General features: G+C 43.9%; 2 protein-coding genes across 3 annotated transcripts; both read right to left on the bottom strand.

The window, feature by feature from the left end:
- Positions 1 to 1,010: 1,010 nt before the first annotated feature.
- Positions 1,011 to 4,924, bottom strand: gcshb (glycine cleavage system protein H (aminomethyl carrier), b). Its single transcript, XM_080530961.1, has 5 exons — positions 4,714 to 4,924; positions 2,825 to 2,904; positions 2,055 to 2,118; positions 1,807 to 1,938; positions 1,011 to 1,493 (listed from the first exon to the last, which is right to left on the bottom strand). Exons 1-5 carry the CDS (start codon positions 4,862 to 4,864, stop codon positions 1,399 to 1,401), a joined length of 522 nt encoding a protein of 173 aa, XP_080387087.1. The 5' UTR covers positions 4,865 to 4,924; the 3' UTR covers positions 1,011 to 1,398.
- Positions 4,925 to 5,291: 367 nt separating this feature from the next.
- Positions 5,292 to 17,622, bottom strand: kars1 (lysyl-tRNA synthetase 1). 2 transcript variants are annotated; one of them, XM_080549429.1, is made up of 15 exons: positions 17,561 to 17,615; positions 16,635 to 16,824; positions 16,293 to 16,437; positions 15,964 to 16,129; positions 15,758 to 15,851; positions 15,437 to 15,623; positions 9,397 to 9,522; positions 9,043 to 9,162; positions 8,310 to 8,472; positions 7,309 to 7,482; positions 7,098 to 7,183; positions 6,883 to 6,968; positions 6,522 to 6,648; positions 6,090 to 6,233; positions 5,292 to 5,819 (listed from the first exon to the last, which is right to left on the bottom strand). In XM_080549429.1, exons 2-15 carry the CDS (start codon positions 16,775 to 16,777, stop codon positions 5,745 to 5,747), a joined length of 1,836 nt encoding a protein of 611 aa, XP_080405555.1. In that variant the 5' UTR covers positions 16,778 to 16,824; positions 17,561 to 17,615; the 3' UTR covers positions 5,292 to 5,744. The 2 variants fall into 2 exon arrangements, with proteins under 2 accessions (XP_080405555.1, XP_080405556.1); XM_080549430.1 differs by lacking the exon at positions 16,635 to 16,824 and having other exon boundaries at positions 17,561 to 17,622.
- Between the last annotated feature and the right edge of the window lie 2,210 nt (positions 17,623 to 19,832).

The raw sequence follows: 19,832 nt of genomic DNA on the forward strand, positions 1-19,832 counted from the left end.
AATCACAACAAGACCAGAATCTCACTTCACATTTTTAAAAGCAACAAATAACAAATGTATGGCCGGTTTCACACTTGCAATAGAACATCTTGATTGAGAATGCTTTTTAGTCTAGGATTAGTCACAATCTGTGTCCTTGAAACCAACCCAGAATGTATCAACAGCACCAACACTATCAAAGCTGGGGTTAGTGACTATAAACAATGTAGATAATGAAAAAGAAGCAATTTATCTCTCTTCCTTTTCTTTCCTCTCCTTTTCCTCCCTTTTCTTCCACATTTTCGCAATTGTCATCTCCTGCAAATGTCACAAACACAATTCACTTATAGTATAATCTGAGCAGACAGGCTCAGTATCTGTGACCACTGATTATATGTGACCACTGTTTCATTAATCATTGATCGTCCTGCCCCTGCACCTCAACTCTATCTTCGTCTGAGGGCAAAAGTCAAGGTGTGCTGAGCTTTAATGTGGCAACGTCTGTCAGCAGCACATGTGCTAAAGCAGTGACCCTATATTCCCCCGGTTTTGCACCAGATACACTGATGCATCAGGTGTGAACATGTGGTGGAGGAAGAACACACCTAGGTCAAGGAGGTTCATGTACCCCTTTTGGACACCATGTACAAGGTGTACAACATCATTTGCAACAAATGGATAGCATTGAACAAACAATGTAACTACTGTTATAACATACATGAGTATTAGCCAATATCAACATTGGCTTTGAAGCCCCCAAACATAACTAAATATCTGTTTATAGCATGGATTCTTGCTTTATTTCAATTCCCACACCCTTTTCTAGAAAAAAAAAGTTAATTCTGTTGAAGAATGTGAATCTACAATTGTTATTTTCTAGAAGTCCCAGCCAAGGTCAGGTTTTGACTGCCAGATAAGGACTCTTTTTATGCAAAGAAGTGAAGTGCATTCAACCCTTATTCCCAACTCAGAAAGAAAAGGTCATCATAATGACAGGCTCTTGAAGAAAGAAACAGACATTGATATTTATTTCAAACAGTAGGTTGTCATTTATTGTATCATTTACAATCACTTTCCAACCTTTAGCCACTCTTCAGGATGTTCTCATTCAAATCAAAGCACCTGAATCAAGCCCTTATCGTTGGGCCAACCGGGCCTGGGAACAGCAGCCGATCAGGTTGTCTCATGGAAATCAGAAACACTAATCACCTAGGAGACTACTGTTAATTTGAGACATCACACTTTTGGTTATCTTGATGGTGAAACAATTACAATATCAAAATAAATATGACGGCCGTTTTGTAATCATCTCAATTGAGTTGGGATTTTTTTTACAGTCAAACCAAATAGGATTAGTGAACAAGACCTCTAATCATGATTAACATTAACAGTACACAGGAGCATGGAGAGTCAACCTTTCTACTCAAGAGATTTGACAAATTTATCATAAGAAGCTTCATCCATGAGGCCATCAAGTTCTCCTGGGTTGTCAATAGACATCTTGATTAGCCAGCCTGTAGGAGTCAGAGTTAATATTAGTAAGAAGGTCAGGCAAGGTGCTTTTAGAGTACATGTTGATGGCTCCATACACGTCATGAATACACCGGTTACAGACGTAGGGCTGATTTCTAATGCGTCTTTGTCTTGATGTTGGTCTGACAGGTCAATAGTAGGGTTACTTCTTTACTTAACTACGTTACTTATTATTATTGTGTTTTGTATCTGAATGCTGCAATGTCAATGTTGAGGAACCAAATAATAATTAGATATGTCATAATTTGACTCTTGTGTACTTAATGTAATGTTATAAATGTAATAAATGCTCACCCCCTTCGTAACAGGCTTTATTCACTAATCCAGGGTTGTCTGCCAAGTCTGTGTTGATCTCAGTCACCTCCCCGGTCAGAGGAGAGTACAGTTCACTGGCAGCCTTCACACTCTCCAAAGCACCAAACTCCTCTGCAACAAGAAGAGTACACACGACATGCCACATTGGCAACACAGTTCATGGATGGAGTCATGTATATAGAACACTTGCATGACAAAAACTGAAACTGAATGAATGATTCTCTCACCCAATTGTTCAAGTTTTTGTCCCACTTCAGGGAGTCCACAGTACACCACATCACCTAATGCTTCCTAGAATAGAGGGGCACACATTGGTTAGTAAATCAAAAAGGTAAGGTTTTAGCAGATCTGTATTTCTGGACTTTTCAGTGTATCTTCATTAAATGTATCTGGAGCAAATGCTGGACTGAATGAATATCTGAAATAATGCTACGCATTTGAAGTTCAACAGTTTGCATGAATCAAAGTCAATTCGATTTTAAGTCAGGTCAGAATTAGGCTTGGAATCTTGGAAGCAAACCCCCCCCCCCAGTGTAACCACTACAATTAAGTCAGATAATACCTGTAAAACCAATCAATTACCCTTAACTATAAAGACATAAAACTGTCAAGCTGCCCCTTTCTGGTATAACTATAGAAGAACAAAGGACAAAGAGCATTTGTCTCTAGAGAAATTATCAATAAACGTCTAGGTTAGATCACAATCAGCAAACTACAAACACTCAAGCACACTTAATCATGTATTTTTTATTCATTTCTATTATTTTATTCATTATGTTGTTTATCTATCTATCTATCTATCTATCTATCTATCTATCTATCTATATATATATATATATATATATTTTAATCTGTTTACTATTCTCCTCTTGATGTATTTTTTTTTATGCTGTATGTGAAGCACTTTGAATTGCCCCTGTTGTATGAAATGTGCTATACAAATATACTTGCCATGCCTGGATTAATATATACATTATGTATGGACTGAACAACCTACCTGAGCAAAACTGCTGATGCCCACTGTGCCAACCGTACCCTCTACTCGTACCCACTCATGCTTGTCTGTGAATTTGAGGGCTGCAGAGATGGAGACATTCACACATCAGTTTGTGGAATACATGCACATGGAAGGCAGGGGAAAGACACATACTATTACACTCTAAATGCATCGTACAAATGCATCCCAGTTCTTAAATGAGGAGGGCCAGTGTGAGTGCAGACCTTGATTCAGTCAAGACTTTGATGAGTGTAATCAGGTATGCTACAGAGGGCACTAGCAAAGGGCATTTCTTGGAAATGTTGTTGTTTCAATTAAGAAAGACCACCCTCATTGAAGGAGGGGGTGGGGAATGGGGTGCCTGCCCCTGCTGAATTACAGTCTTGTAATTTACTGTCCAAAGGACACATTTGCGTACTATGGACCAGAGTCTTGTGCAACACTGCAAACCTAATTTAGAATACCGCAAGGAGACAAAAGATACCATTCATGATACTGATGTTGAGCCAACTACACTACCTTGTAATGTCAAACTAGATGTGCAATGTATTGTGCCATTGCCCTGCTGCCTGCTACTATAGCCTTCATTCCATGTACCAAACAACACATTTGACAGTTTGAAATTAATAACTTCCTTTCTCTTGAATTATGCTATTCATGCATGCCCCATTCCTTTTGACAATTGAAGAAAATATACATTTGGTGGTAAATATGTGAAATAACTGAAATGTCATATTATTCACCAGCATAACAATTGAGTAGTAAGAAATCTTTAAATGTGGTGTGTCAAAGGCTGTCACATTTCCGATACCCTGGGGGGCAATTAAAATGCCTCAACAGTTTCCAATGCTAGCATCAGATCATGCAGAAAAATACAGGTTTGAACCAGATTGTGAACTGTGCAAGATGCTGAGGCATGGCCGGGTAGCCTTTTTTCTGTCCTCAAATGCTCAAAAGTCCTCACTGGAGATCCTCAACATGATTTCTAGAGTAAGAGAGCATGAATAATGCTTATTTATGCAGAAATTACAAAAATATGATAACAGTAAATATTACACAAGGGGATGTGTCTCCAGGGACACTCTGGAACATTGTAATCCGCTCACCTATTAATGAGGCTAAACCATACATTTGTAGGTTACAAAACGTGAAAATAAAGTCAATGCCAAATAAAATAATAATAATATACATTCCAGCGTTTCCCTGGCATAATGGCATTATGTCCGAGGTGTGCGTGACTTTGGTTGCTGTATGTAATTAGCTCATAAGGCAGGAGACATAACAAGGCCTGCTATGTTTTAAGGTCTAGTGAATAATGTTAAGCACATGATCTTGGACACTAAAAATGCAAGATCAGGTTTAAGAAATTATAGCTGCACATCATGTGTAACCTCGTTTATGTAAACTGAATGTTTATACGATCTGGTTTCTTTATTTTGGGGACATCAGTAGACAATTAAAACAAAAATACATTATTGCCACATTATCAGCCAGGTCCATGGATCCTAATCATAACTGGAAGTCTGTGTTATTACAAGCGTCATTTACGGTTCATGATCAAACATTTCAGAATATTAGAAAAGGGCTGTCAGGAAACAACATTGACTTTAGGGGCCACATGACAATGATTGGCCCATCAGAGCCCACGGCGACATAACTTTAGTAGGGGGCTGCTAGGACGGCGCGTCTCTCGCTGCAAAACCCAAACGCCAGTTCACTTGTAGAAATGAACCGTGGGAAAGTGACCCAAACTGCCCACTGTTGCTGGAATGTGCGGCCAAAAAGACCGTATCTAGTTCCATCAATTGTGATGTTGATAAGTCTAGCGCTTAGCATGTAACACTGAGCATGTCAATCTGGGCAACATATTGTAACATTGTAACCGTTACCTGTGGACAGCGGCGAGGCCGTGCTCAGTGTCCGCGGGACGTCGGTCCTCCAGAACAGCCGACTCGCTGAGATCTGTACAGGTCGGGAGAGATGAGGCCGTTTGGATGAAAAGTTTGCAGAAATGTGCCGGAGCGCTACTCTCATCGCCATCTTCACAGAGTGTCGGCCGAAACGAATTCACATGCACTTGACCGTGGTAGGGGCGCGCACCATCACCCGTTGCGCGCTCCCGACAGAAAGTAAAACCACGGCTTTTTTTGCCGATAGGGCTGGAAGTTGGACCGCACTTTGGCCATAAGGTTTACCGCCGTAGATACAGTAATCTGACGCTTCTATGCATCAAATGTGGCAATGCCCGTCATCGACTGCTCCTTATGTGACTTACTGCCCCTCTTTGCCGGGCATTCTGTCAAATAAACCTCTACCTGGCTACAAATGACACCTTAAAATTCCCTTAATTGTTCATATTTACTCAGAATAGAATCAAAATCATATTTTAAACCCCAAATACATTCTCTATTCACCACAATGATCTGGTGTTATGGGCTACAGACAAATACACAGTCTAGTTTTTGTCACCAAGTTTATTTTAGCGCCAATGGCAGCTCTTTGAATTCATTCTTGCACTTATTAAAAAAGTAGTTGTACTGTATGGCATACAACGGTGGAACATAAGAAACATGACCTATGCTATACCTTCATTCACTGGACAATATACTGGGCTTGAATGTCCACCAAACTCTGATGATGGAGGACACAGAAAAGGGACAAAGCAGAAACAAATATGAAGCAACAACAAAGCATAATGTTTCTGTTTTCCATCCAATTGTGTAATTCTGAGAAAATCATTTGAAGTTCTCCCATTATAATGCAGACTGCAAGGTTCAAAACCAGAGGATGAAATGCTAAACAGTCGACTCCACCAGGACCCACAGTTTAACAGACAAATCAGATTCCTTCCCCAGGCCTCATCGCCATGCCAACCACTGCAGAGACTGTGACAACAGCAAGGTCGCCAGAGGTCACGATGTTAGACCGAGGTTCCCTCTGTGGGCGGGGCTGTCTTGTTGTCATCAGGCTTCATGGCGGGGAACAGCAGCACTTCCTGTAAAAGAGCGTCACTGTCAGGGCTCATAACATCACTTACACCACCTTGAGTTACTGGTGAAGACCGTCCCAAACCAAGGCCCGTTTATGATCATTGACATTGGCTGTGTGTGTGTGTGTGTGTGTGTGTGTATCCATGCCATTTCGTGTGTATCAGACAGGCTCATGTGGCATGAAACCATAAAAATGCCAATGCCTCAGTGCTCAGGATACGAGCAGAGAGCAGTGGGTATGTGTATTTTTATTGCATATGACATTCTATCTGTACCTTGATGTTGTTGGAGTCAGTGAGGAACATGGCAAGGCGGTCGATGCCCATGCCCCAGCCGGCCGTGGGGGGCAGACCATACTCCAGCGCAGTGCAGAAAGTCTCATCGATGAACATCGCCTCGTCATCCCCCTCTGCCTTGGCCTGAGAACACACAAACATCTTATGAGAAACACTAAAACGTTTTTACACTAACGTAGATCATCAAGACTGAACTATGGGGGCACTGACAGGCAAACACAGGAGAATATCACAAGAGTGAAACGCAACAGCATTGTACTTTAACAAGTAACTTGACCTCACATTTTTGAAAATCGACCCTCACTCAACTGCAAGGGAGTAACTTGGGTGTGTCTCCGATTGGAGTGGCACCTACTGATAAGGGTATATATTTTCAGCATGACTGAACCAACTAGTTCAGGCCTTACTGACCAGAGCCTGCTGCTCGAACAGCTCCCTCTGCCTGACTGGGTCGTTCAACTCGGTGTAGGCGTTGCAGATCTCCTTCTTCATCACAAAGAGCTCGAAGCGCTCCGTCAAGCCCTTCTCTGACCTGTGCCTGTAACGGGGAAGAGAGACGGAGAGACATCAGCAGTGACCAGCAGGAGAGACCCACGAGACTTCACGTTCATACTGCCACCGTGTGTTCACCATGGTAACCTGCAGTTCAGTTGCATGGGAGTGTTTGATTGTTCTTCTAATGGATAGAAATGGAGGGGGGGGGGTAAAGGTCAGGGAAAGCTCATGGAACATAGATGGCGGGGGAGGCATGGGGTCAGAGAGAGGGGCTCACCATTTGGCCAGGGGGCTCATGATCTGGGGGTGGTCACAGATGAACGTGGGGCTGATACACGTGACTTCCAGGAAGTCTCCCACCAACTGCAAGGGAGAGACAGAAATGACGTTTAGTTCGGCCATCACTGTTATCGTTAAAAAGAGGGAGGGCTTTGTGACTGACACCCTCCTTGGGTGGATGAATAAAGATCTATCGAATTTAATGAAGAGCACCTTGTCTAGCAGGCGGGCGGTCGTTCTAGGTGGAGGACACTCCACTCCTTTCTGAGCACACAGCAGGTCGAAGAATTTACGGGTCTCTGGAATCGACACCAGAGGTGTGGGTCAGTGAGGCGACAACATGACTGGTGGTTCATTCTTTAAAGACTCTATTTGATTTCAAATTACTGTGTGATGACGGTATTATTCGCGCTACTGGTCTCACCGTCGCTGTCGTAGGTGTCGGCAGCGGGGAACTTGACGCCCATCTCCTTCTCCAGGTCGTGGGTCATGCTGACCCTCCTGAAGGGGGGAGTGAAGTCGATCTCGTAGGGCTGTCCCTCCGGGCCGTCTGGATGATAGGTCACCTTGTACCCTCCGGTGATGTGCTTGACCATCCCTAAAAGGGGAGACCGGCGGAGGACCGGTGAGTGATGGACGTAGGCCACACTACACAATCCCATTCTTGACCATTTGTTCCTAATCACTGCTCTGTGTTATTATGTGATCCGCTTGGGATTGTGGAATAGACACCGCATTTAAAAAAATAAATAATTAATGGCTGGAAAATATTACTGGCAGTACAACGCAACTGTGAGAGACCACACACGTGGATGGGTATAGCAATCTTTTTTAAAAAAAAATTTAAATTTGTTTTTCAGATTTGATCCCTTTTTCACCCAATTTGGTAGCCAATTGAACCCAACCTAGCATCCAATTATCCCCTGCCTATTGCGAAGGATCCACCGCACGACCCCGTGGCCGGCAGTCCCAGAGGAGGCCGCCAGGCAGACTAGCTGACTGGCTCCTCGAGCCCAGCACTGTTATTCCGGCACCCCGGGGGCGCTGTTGCGCGACGGATCCTTGTCCGGAAATACTCCTATACCGCCCTCGGGAGCGGCCGCCCAATATGCCGCTCCCCGTGTGTGCCCCAGCCATATCCGGATCTGGCGAGCTGGGATCCGATCCCAGTCCCCGGTGGGCAGCTTGCACTAGTGGCCAGTGCTTAGACCGCTACACCACCGCGGGGCACGGTATAGCAATCTTAAACCACACTATCAGATCAGATCAGATCAGAATCTTTTTTATTACATCTCACTGTACAAGAGTCAAATTCGTTGGCTTTGGTTCCTCAACATTGGCATTGCAGCATTCAGATACAAAAACACGATGATAATAATAAATGACTACTAAAAAGTGATACAAGTGACTTCCCCCTTCACTCACCTGAGAGCAGCTTCTCTGTGATCTCCATCACGTCATGGTAGTCTGCGTAGGCCATGTAGAACTCACAGGTGGTGAACTCTGGGTTGTGGGTGAGGTCGATACCCTCGTTCCTGAACTGACGGCCAATCTCATACACTCTGTCCATCCCGCCGACCACAAGCATCTGGGGTGAGATGAAAGGGAATTATGTACATTGGTGAGTTGATTACAGTGTTTGTTTGCTTAAGTAGCAAGTAAGAATTTCAGTAGAAACATTTACGATGCCTAGCTGTACATCTGACAAAGTGCCACAAATCAAAAGAGAGAAAGGAGAGTGAAACTTTTCCACCAGTGGTCTAGTGTGGTTCTCTGTGGCTCAGTTGGTAGAGCATGGCGCTAAAGGCTCTTAGGTTGCGGGTTCGATTCCCTCTGGGGGATATATCATATATACTGATATAAAATCTATGCACTCACTGCAATGTGAGGCGCTTTGGATAAAAGTGTCAGCTAAATAGCATACAATATTATTAGTGTTCTTCACCACCAGTGTTCTAGTGAGTTCCACCACAGGTGTTCTAGTGTGTTCCACCACCAGTGTTCTAGTGTGTTCCACCACCAGTGTTCGAGTGTGTTCCACCACCAGTGTTCTAGTGTGTTCCACCACCAGTGTTCGAGTGTGTTCCACCACCAGTGTTCTAGTGTGTTCCACCACCAGTGTTCTAGTGTCAGTTGTTTACGGTGAACTACACGTTACCTTGTGGTAGAGCTCGGGGGCGATCCTCATGAAGAGGTTCATGTCCAGGTCATTGTGGTAGGTGACAAAGGGACGGGCGACGGCCCCCCCGGGGATCAGGTTCATCATGGGGGTCTCGATCTGGAGGGAAGAGTCCGTGTGTTGTAGGTTTACTGTTCTACCACATTTTCCTAAAAAAAAATCTACCTCACACAAAAGACCTGTTTGTGAAATGTGGGCCTTAAGCTCTTCCTCCAGTATTTTTTTGACTCAAAATCCTATCCTAAACTTGAGTAGGCTGTTATGTAGTTTATCTTAGTTTGTCGCGTATTGGTATTGGTGACACAGGCGCTCCCTGGTGGCCATAATCCTCACCTCCAGGAAACCTTGCTGGTCCAGGAAGCTGCGCAGGTAAGTGATGATCTTGGAGCGTGTGATAAACTTCTGTCTCACAGAGTCATTGAGGATCAGATCCAGATAACGCTGACGGAACCGTGTTTCCTAGTGGCAAAAGTTGGAGAAAACAAGTACGGTATACAGTAAACATGTAGTGCCTCCTCCATAAAAGGAGAGTGATGGAGAAACCTGTGAATGAAGCAAGACGTTTATTCCTAACACTTTTTTTTTCATATGACACGTGACTGTTGTATGTCATATGACTGGTTGTCTCTGTTTTACAGTGCTGTGTCCCGGCACAGAGAGGGCTTTCCTCTTGATCACCTTCTATGACCAAAAAAGAATGTTCATTTAGGCTATACTAACTCTGTATTGATATAAGACGCCTTTACGTCAAACACAAATTTCACCAGTAGGCTAACAGGCAAATTATTTGGTTACAAATTAGTTTTTTTGCGACTGGCTATAAACTATTCGGCATACGAACAGACATAATTTTGTGACTTATTAACGAACAGAGAGTGATTCATAGTCCCCTCCCCGATTTCATTGTGTGCGTGCCATCAAGAGTGTGGTGTGTGTTTCCAGCTCAAATTCCTGGGCGTCCACCTCTCAGAAGACCTCTCCTGGACCCTCAACTATACTTCCTGAGGAGACTGAAAAAAGCTCAGCTGTCTCCCAGGATCCAGGATTCTGGTCAATTTCTACCAGCGAACCATTGAGAGCATTCTGACCAACTGCATAACAGTGTGGTATGGCAGCTGCTCTGTCTCTGACTGGAAGGCCCTGCAATGGGTGGTGAAAACTGACAGTACATCATCGGTGGCCAACTCCCTGCCATCGCGGACTTTCAGGAAAAGCGGTGTCTGCGGAGGGCGCGATGCATCTTTGAAGACACCTCTCACTTCAATCACGGACTGTTTGCCCTCCTCCCACACAGGAGGCTGTACAGGAGTCTAGGCTGGAGGCTTGAGAACAGCTTCTTCCTTGCAGTAGCCCCCCCCCCCAACAGGAGGAACATTGCATCCCCCCCCCCATACCACTCAGGACTTAAATTCAACTTTTGCCCACTGTACATATATTGATAACCTTTGCCCTTGCTCTGAACATATCATACTGCATATACAGTATATCTCAAAAGTGAGTACACCCTTTAGATTTTTGCAAATATTCTGTTATATCCTTTCAGGGGATAACATTATCCTACTGAAACTTTGATATAACTTAAAGTAGTCAGTGTGCTGCTTGAATAACAGTATAGATTTATTGTCCTTTGACAAGCCTTAATGTCGAGCCCTGCTCAGTACACAGCTGTTAATGTCTAAACAGCTGGCAACAAAAGTGAGTACACCCCATAGTGAACATGTCCTAATTGTGCCCAATGATGTTGTTTTCCCGCCCTGGTGTCATGTGTTCGTTAGTGTTACAAGGATTCAGGTGTAAATGATAAGCAGGGCTGTTAAATTTGGTGTTTTGGGCACAATTCTCTCTGAATGCTGGACAACATGGCACCTCATGGCAAGGAACTCTCTGAGCGGCTGAAAAAAAGGATTATTGCGCTTCACAAAGATGGCCTTGGCTATAAGAAGATTGCCAACACCCTGAAAATGAGTTGCAGCACAGTGGCTAAGATCATACAGCGGTTTTCCAGGACAGGTTCCACTCGGAACAGGCCTCGCCAGGGTCGACCAAAGAAGTTGAGTCCACGTGCTCAGCGTCATATCCAGAGGTTGGTTTCCAAAAATAGATGTGCGAGTGCTTCCAGCATTGCTGCAGAGGTTGCAGAAGTGGGATGTCAGCCTGTCAGTGCCCAGACCATACGCCGCACACTGCATCAAATCGGTTTGTATGGTCGTCGCCCCAGACAGAAGCCTCTTCTGAAACCGATGCATAAGAAAGCCCGCAAACAGTTTGCTGAAGACAATGAATCCAAGAACATGAGTTACTGGAACCATGTCCTGTGGTCTGATGAGACCAAAATAAACCTGTTTGGGTCAGATGGTGTCCGGCGTGTGTGGCGGCACCCTGGTGAGGAGTACCAAGACAAATGTGTTTTGCCTACAGTCAAGCAATGGTGGCAGCATCATGGTCTGGGGCTGCATGAGTGCTGCCGGCACTGGGGAGCTGCATTTCATTGAGGGACACATGAATTCCAATATATACTGTGACATCCTGCAGCAGAGCATGATCCCCTCTCTTCGGAAACTGGGCCGTAGGGCAGTTTTCCAACATGATAATGACCCTAAACACACCTCCAAGATGACAACGGCCTTGCTGAAGAAGCTGAAGGTTAAGGTGATGGACTGGCCAAGTATGTCTCCAGACCTAAATCCAATTGAGCACATGTGGGGCATCCTCAAGAGGCAGGTGGAGGAGTGAATGAATGAATGAATGAATGAATGGACTTTATTGTCATTGCTACAGTACAGGTACCAAACAACGAAATTTAGGAGGGGTGGCTCCCCTGGTGTTAGGAAAGGGGGAAAAAAAACACTTTAAAAAAAAAAATCACAAGAAGGGAAGGAGCTGGTTTACATAAATAAAGGCTATGTACACTATCCACTGTACTATACTGTACAGATAGACGACTAGGGTTGTCATATTGCACAATAGTATTGTTTCACGTTATTTAAAGTGTCACAGTTTGCAGGCTTGAAATTTACATGTTTGTGCCTCAGCACTACACCTGATTTTTTCAGTCCAGCAGCTGCCATACAATCCGTCCAGACTGTCCAGGGCCCAGAACTTAGACGGCCCTGTGGTAGAAGCTGTTCTTCAGTCTGTTTGTCTTAGCGGCCAGGGTCCTGAACCGCCTTTTCGAGGGCAGCCTGGTAAAGTGTTCGTACCCAGGGTGGGTCGGGTCCCTGGAGATCTTGGAGGCCTTCCTGAGACAGCGTGTGTTGTACAGCTCTTCCAGAGAGGGGAGGGGGGCGCCGGTGATCTTCTGTGCTGTTCTCACGACTCTCTGTAGCGCATTCCTCTCCGCTGTTGTGCAGCTGGAGAACCAGTTGCAGATGCCGTAGGTGAGGATGCTCTCCACTGCGCCGCGGTAGAAGGTCACCAGTATCTCCTGCTTGCTGTGTTCCTTCCTGAGGACTCTCAGGGTGTTTAGCCGCTGTTGTGCCCTCTTGATGGTGCCTTTTGTGTTGTCCTTCCAGGTCAGGTCATCCCGCATGTGCATCCCCAGGAATCGGAGGGTTGAGACTCTCTCCACGCTCTCTCCGTCGATGAGCAGGGGCTGGATCTCTGACTTTTTCCTCCTGAAGTCTACGATGATTTCCTGGGTCTTTGACTTGTTCAGCAGCAGGTTGTTAACCTTGCACAGCTTGCTCAGTTGCTCTACCTCATCCCTGTACGCCGCCTCGTCCCCCCCGAGATGCATCCCACCACGGTGGTGTCGTCTGCAAACTTTACGATGGAGTTGCTGGGGTGGACGGGGGTGAAGTCGTAGGTGTAGAGGTTGTAGAGGATGGGGCTTAGCACGCAGCCCTGGGGGGACCCAGTGCTGAGTCTGAGGGCTGTGGAGGTGTGGGGGCCCACCCGCACCCTCTGGGGGCGGTCGGTCAGGAAGTCCTTGATCCACGCACATATAGAGTGTGATAGACCCAGGTCTAGTAGTTTGGTCACTAGCCTGTCTGGAAGGATGGTGTTGAAGGCGGAGCTGAAGTCCACGAAGAGCAGTCTCGCGTAGCTGTTTCCCCTCTCCAGGTGGGATAGAGTGGCGTGGAGAGTCGTCGCGATGGCGTCCTCTGTGGACCTGTGGGCTCTGTAGGCGAACTGGTATGGATCCAGGTTGGGCGGGAGGCGTGTGAGTATGTAGGCCCGGACTAGTTTCTCGAAGCACTTCATGATGATTGGTGTGAGTGCCACCGGGCGGTAGTCGTTTAGGCAGCTCACCGTACTTTTCTTCGGGACTGGGATGATAGTTGAGGTTTTCAGGCAGGGTGGGATGGTGGCCTGGGACAGGGACTGGTTAAAGATGTTGGTGAAAACCCCGGCCAGCTGGTCGGCGCAGTCTCTCAGCACCCGTCCCAGGACGCCATCCGGCCCCGAGGCTTTCCTGGGGTCCACCGCATTCAGTACGCGTCTCACTTCATGCTCTGTGAGGGTAAGGTGTGCAAGGTGTCCAACATCCGTGGGCTCTGTGATGTCGTCATGGAGGAGTGGAAGAAGATTCCAGAAGCAACCTGTGCAGCTCTGGTGAATTCCATGCCCAGGAGGGTTAAAGCAGTGCTAGATATCAATGGTGGTCACACAAAATATTGACACTTTGGGCACAATTCAGACATGTTCACTATGGGGTGTACTCACTTTTGTTGCCAGCTGTTTAGACATTAACAGCTGTGTACTGAGCAGGGCTCGACATTAAGGCTTGTCCGGGACAAGTACATTTTATGTTCGGACAAGTGGACTTCCTCCTGCAGTTGTCCGATGGACAAGTCAAAACAAAAAAAGAAATCAATATGTATTAATATCTGCAAACATGAATTCCTCCTTCCGATCTGAATAGTAAAAAAAAATAGCAAGCAAAGCGATGCCGCGCCTCATTCTCGCTATTTCAGTCTCTCGTAGTTCGTTATCGTCATAGTTCGTAAATTCGCTGAGAGCGCCAGAGCGCACACTGCGTTCAACGTCATAAAGACGTGATTGGACAAAAGGCATTCCATGAGTGCTGATCAGATTCCAGAGCGAGTTTACGAACGCAGCCATAGTGTTGTGGGTCTCCTGTCACTAGTGCCATTCACGTGAACGCGTATTCTCTTCTTCTCAATGCCGCTTATTTTCATGTAGTTCGATGCGATCGTATATTTTAGGTTTGAAGTTTTAAGACCAGCACATCGCAATACGAACTTCAGAATGACACTAATTATAGATTTCTCAATTTGAATATAGGATAGGCTACTATCCAAAAGCTAGCAAATAAGATTGCTTCCATTGGGGAGAGACTATAGTTACAAACATTTTTTGTAAATATTCCTAGATATTCATCCCTTTTGTGGCCAATCTTAATCTAAAAGGGTTAGGGTTAGGGGTTACGTTTTTAAATAATTACAAAATATTGAATACATTTGAAAATTAAGGATACATCATTATCAAACCAATAGTAGTCAAATGTGTTATTTGCATACACATACACTCACTGGCCACTTCATTAGGCACACCTTGGGGTTGGACCCCCTCTTTTGCCTTCAGAACTGCCTTAATTCTTTGTGGCATAGATTCAACAAGGTGCTGGAAACATTCCTCAGAGATTTTGGTCCATATTGACACTATAATATCACGCAACAGCCCGTCTGGCACCAACAACCATGCCAGGTTCAAAGTCACTTAAATCACCTTTATTTCCCATTCTGATGCTGGTTTGAACTTCAGCAGATCGTCTTGACCATGTCTACATGCCTAAATGCATTGAGTTGCTGCCACATGATTGGCTGATTAGATATTTGCGTTAACAAGCAGTTGAAAAGGTGTACCTAATGAAGTGGCCGGTGAGAGTATAATATATTATTATTCATATTATTGCTTTTTCAAAATCTTTGGATTTGGACAAGTAACTTGAGCTCTCGGACAAGTAAAAGATAAGTTCACTAGTACCTGAAAAAGCTTAATGTCAAGCCCTGCTGAGTAATTTTCAATGGACAATAAATATATACTGTTATTCAAGCAGCACACTGACTACTTTAAGTTATATCAAAGTTTCATTAAGATAGTGTTATCCCCTGAAAGGATATGACAGAATATTTGCAAAAATCTAAAGGGTGTACTCACTTTTGAGATATACTGTATCTTACTGTACATACCTCACCCTTGTTTGCACATTGTACATAAATATCACACTGTACATAAACTGTACATAAATATGCCCACACTTTTATGGCTTTTGCACTATTGCACTGGCTGGATGGCGAATGCGTTTCCTTGTCTTTGTACTTGGAATCTCGACAGCTCAGTCCAATTCAAATTCAAAGCCTGACACTTGGGTATAGATTATAGGTTGGTATATTTCACAGATATTCACCTTGTCCTTGAGACCAAAGTGGAGGTGGGGAAGCATGTGCAGACAAGGCGCCAGCAGAGTCATCTCTACGGGAATGATGCTCAGCTCCCCCTTCTTTGTCTTCCCTGGGTTACCACGGACACCGATGATGTCACCACGTCGCAACTTGTTGTTGATGCGCACAAACTCCTCCTCGGACTTGTAGGTCCTGAGAGGAGAGGAGGGGGGAGACATCTTGACAACTTCTAATATTTTGTGTCCGACGCAGGAAAATGATGCATCATAAATCATAAAGTTTTTTGAAGCCTGCTGAGGAATGGCTGCAGGGAGGCTCTCATCTACCTGTTGGTGGCCATAACTTGCAGCTTGACACCTTCCCCTCGAAGGTCGTAGAACAGCAGTTTGGCACCAGACTCCCTCTTGGCATGGACTCGACCTGCCACGAAAATAAACATAATGTTTGAGTATGATGCAGAATGACATTGATATCAGAGAGGCTTAATTCCTAATCCTAACTGTTGGATATTCTTGATTTTTTTGGGTGGTACCTGAGACACTGAGGACAACATCAGAGAGCTGTTCTCCAGCTTCTAGGTGGTTGTATTTGTTGATGAACTCTGTCAGGGAAAGGTCTACGTGGTACTTATGAGGGTAAGGGTCCTCTGCCGTGCCCTTCAGAGCTTGGATGGCTTGGGTACGAATCTTGTAGTATTGCTGTATAAGAAATAAATAAATCACATTGAGGGACATTATTGTAAATTCTCAAGAACAGCAGTGCAATGTGTTATGTCTGGTGTTTGGCAATGGGTTCTGTAGGCCAACGTTCAAAAGCAAGCCATGACAAGAGAGCTGATAATGAACATAACATAAAGCTCACATTAGGGTCGAGGGTCTCCTCATCTGCCCCAAAATCGTTCTGCTCCCCCTTGTCATTGGTCTCCTTCTTCTGGCTCACCACCTCTTTGACTTTGGCTTCCTTCTCAGCTGCCTTCTTCTCCACTTTCATTCGCCTTTTCAGCTCACTTAAAACACAAGACACAAACAGAAAGTCAGACATCAGACATACGTACCTACCAGACTTAACCAATGCTTTAAGTCAGGGGCTACTTCAGAGACTAGACTACAACACGTAGCCATGCAAGGAACGCCTAAATGGGAATCATTTATTATGATGACAAAAGGTTGGGTGTTTTTCTCATTGAATGGAAAAGCTACCAACCTTTTGTCACCTCGCCAGCGATTCCCCTGAATTAGAGCTGGGACTGTCGCTGTGCTGGGGAGAGCGAACTTTACCCCCTGTGCCCTGACCCCAAAGGCTTGGCACACCTGCTGCCTGGCAGCCCTGACCACCAGGGTCAGCATGGTGAGTCAGGCTGACCTACAGAGCTACACCCAGTCAACGGCCTGACCTGGAGAGACAGACACACACACAGCAAAGCCGTCTTTGATCCACCATGTCAAACGGTAGACACTACTAAGCCTACTTCTTATCTAATTCGATTAGAATATGGCTATCATGCTGATGTTGACTTAGAAGGTGTATCCTCAAACACTATATTATGTTCTGCTTTTATTGCTTTGTTATCTACGTCAATGAGGGCATTTTCAATTTCATTCTGAGTTGATCTTTCGCCATCTCTATGTGAAGGTTGTACAATCATCTTTCATAATACAACATCCAGTTCAAGGTGTTTTACGTTAGTTGGCAATGGCATGCAAATCATCGGAAGAAAATGTCATGAAAGCGTGGTTGTAAGTCTCTTAAATGAATGGAAACGTGAAACCAGAATCATTTGGTGAAACTGCAAGTTAGTAAAGGACGTATGGGTATATTTTGTGAAGCAGCCTGGGTTGTGTAGTACTAACAATGAACCGAAAGATAAACAACAGGCATAAGAGCACATAAAAGAACTACAAGTCCCATGAGCAGCAACCGAATGGACCACTGGAACTTGTATGACTAGCGCACCATATGGGACACTCGTTTTCCCATCTTGCTTTCGTTTACCTGATGTAATTATGTGCAACAATAGTTTACTGATATAATTGAGAAATACCTCAACAGTAATCAACACACGCCATCAAAACATTGCATACGGCTCAATCAACTAGTGACGATAGAGGGGTGAAACGTCACAAGCTTACTTTTTGCTGAGTTTCTCTCCGTCCGCCGCTGTAACGTCAGCCATCTTCTTCGTGCTGCGAAAGGAAGCCAAGCTCCACGCACGTACACGGAATCTGACATTGGGTGGTACGTAATGACGTCTTGGAGAACGTCTTCCTAAACTCCTTAACCACTGATACTGAGTCAGATAACTGCTCCTCCCCCAATGGCTAAGGTTGGGATTGGAGGTAGGATACTCTGATTCTAGATCTGTGCGATTTATACCTAATAAAACCAACACAAGTAGTTCTACACTCAGACCGCCAGAGGGAAAACTACACCACGGTACACTACTTGGCTTTATGATGTTCATGTCGCTAAAGATAAGATCTGTATCAAAAGACACCATATACATTTAAATGTGTGTTGAACTAGCATCTGATTTATGAGCAATTAGCTTGGGAAATGCCACTGTATATATTTCCATCCTCTGCCCTCATTCTACTTTTGTATTCAATTTCATTGAAATCTATTATCATATATTGCATTTAAAAGTTGTTATCAGCATGTGCCTATGAGTTTGATAGTGCAAACATTTCAAATGGTGTGTGATGATACTATTTATATCGGTGTATTTGCAGAGTGTCAACCTCTGACCAAAATGAGATGGGGGGAGGGAGGGGAATCAACGTGACAAAAGAAAAACGTATCATCTATCTTTATTATTATAGATAGCAGCAGGTTTACAGAAATATAACTGCAAGAGTATACAAATGCCCCAACAAAAGCAAAAATACATTTATTTATATATATAGATTTATTTATTTTTTCAAAGGTAATATTTGACGGTTGTTCACATGGTAGCTAAAAACACAGGCGATCTGCACTCCCAATACCCTTAACCTGTCAGTGCTATAAACAAGTTCACTACTGCCCAGAAACAAACACCTTTCCTAGAAATGAAGCAGACTTTCACATTAAACCAAAGCCAGACAGGTTAAAGGAACACACAAAGAGAACATTGTGTGAACCGACTAACGGATAACACTTGAAATAAAATAAAAACAACCATAAAGAACATTTTGTAGGACAAGTTTGTTTGAATCAGGTGAAATCTGCGTTTGTCTTGACATTTGCCCAATCATAAAAAAAGAAAGAAAAGAAAAACTCCATCCCGGTGGCACACAACAGTATCAGACACAAAGTATTTCATAAAGCTACATAAATAATTATCAGAATTAAAGTATTTAGTTATAGTTTCCCCTTTGTACTGAAGAATCAAGAGAGACTAGATAGAAAAAATATATCTTAAAAAAGTAACAGATTTACATTTACTGTGTACTGAGTCAAGCTGCATAGCAGTTTGAGACACAACTTCAACTGCCCCTACGTTATACAACATAAACGCAATGAATATTTTTTGAGAAAATAAAATCAGATGTACAACAAAAATTGCACAACACTCTATACATTTATCTGGTCACTGATTTCTTTACGGCATTTGAAGCACACTCCATGTACACACATCTTATGGCTTGAAAGATACTAGTTATCAAGGGCGAATAACCACTGACAATAGTGCCACAGTGGTGAGTAAAACAGGCAACGATGGTACAAGATAAATCTGGTCTCTACTATAAAAGTTTGTCAAGGCACAAGTATATCCTCTACATGATACTGAACAATACTTCTAAAATATGCTGTACACTGTGATGTCATAGATCATTGGTTAGTCTGGGGTGCAAACAGGGTATAAACACAACTGACTTTTCTCCAGGGTGACCCCCAAACTACTGCACTCATTAGTTGGGTTGATAAATAAAGGTTAAATCTATATATCATTTTGAGAGCTTCAATAAAGTAAAGCTACGCTTTCATTGGCACAGCTTAGTGCCACTCAATCTATTCCAACAACTCATGTTGTCATCAATGTAAAATGTGCTTAACAAGTAAACCCACTCCTCTTGTCAAAGCTCTGTGATATTTAATGGGTAACATTTTAAAATGGATGTTTTTTTTTTAATTATCTTGATGTGCTTATGCTTGAAATAAAATGTAAAAATCTTGTTGTGTGTATTGATAACACACTAAACATTCCACATTCTGCTGCCAAAATATATATCAATCTTTGTATATCAACAATATATAAATAATGTACTTTCTCATTTTAATTGGTCCAATGTTGAGTGAGGGCAGGTGGCCAGACAAGCAAGCTGCTCTGTTTGAGGTAACAAACATTCTTTTTTGGAACCCTCTGTACAGAGTGTTGGGATGTTCACCACTGACATAGTTGCCCAGGAGCTTCCTGTGCTC

The sequence above is a fragment of the Nansenia antarctica genome, assembly GCF_963989245.1.
Source record: "Nansenia antarctica genome assembly, chromosome: 1".
Lineage (NCBI taxonomy): Eukaryota > Metazoa > Chordata > Actinopteri > Argentiniformes > Microstomatidae > Nansenia > Nansenia antarctica.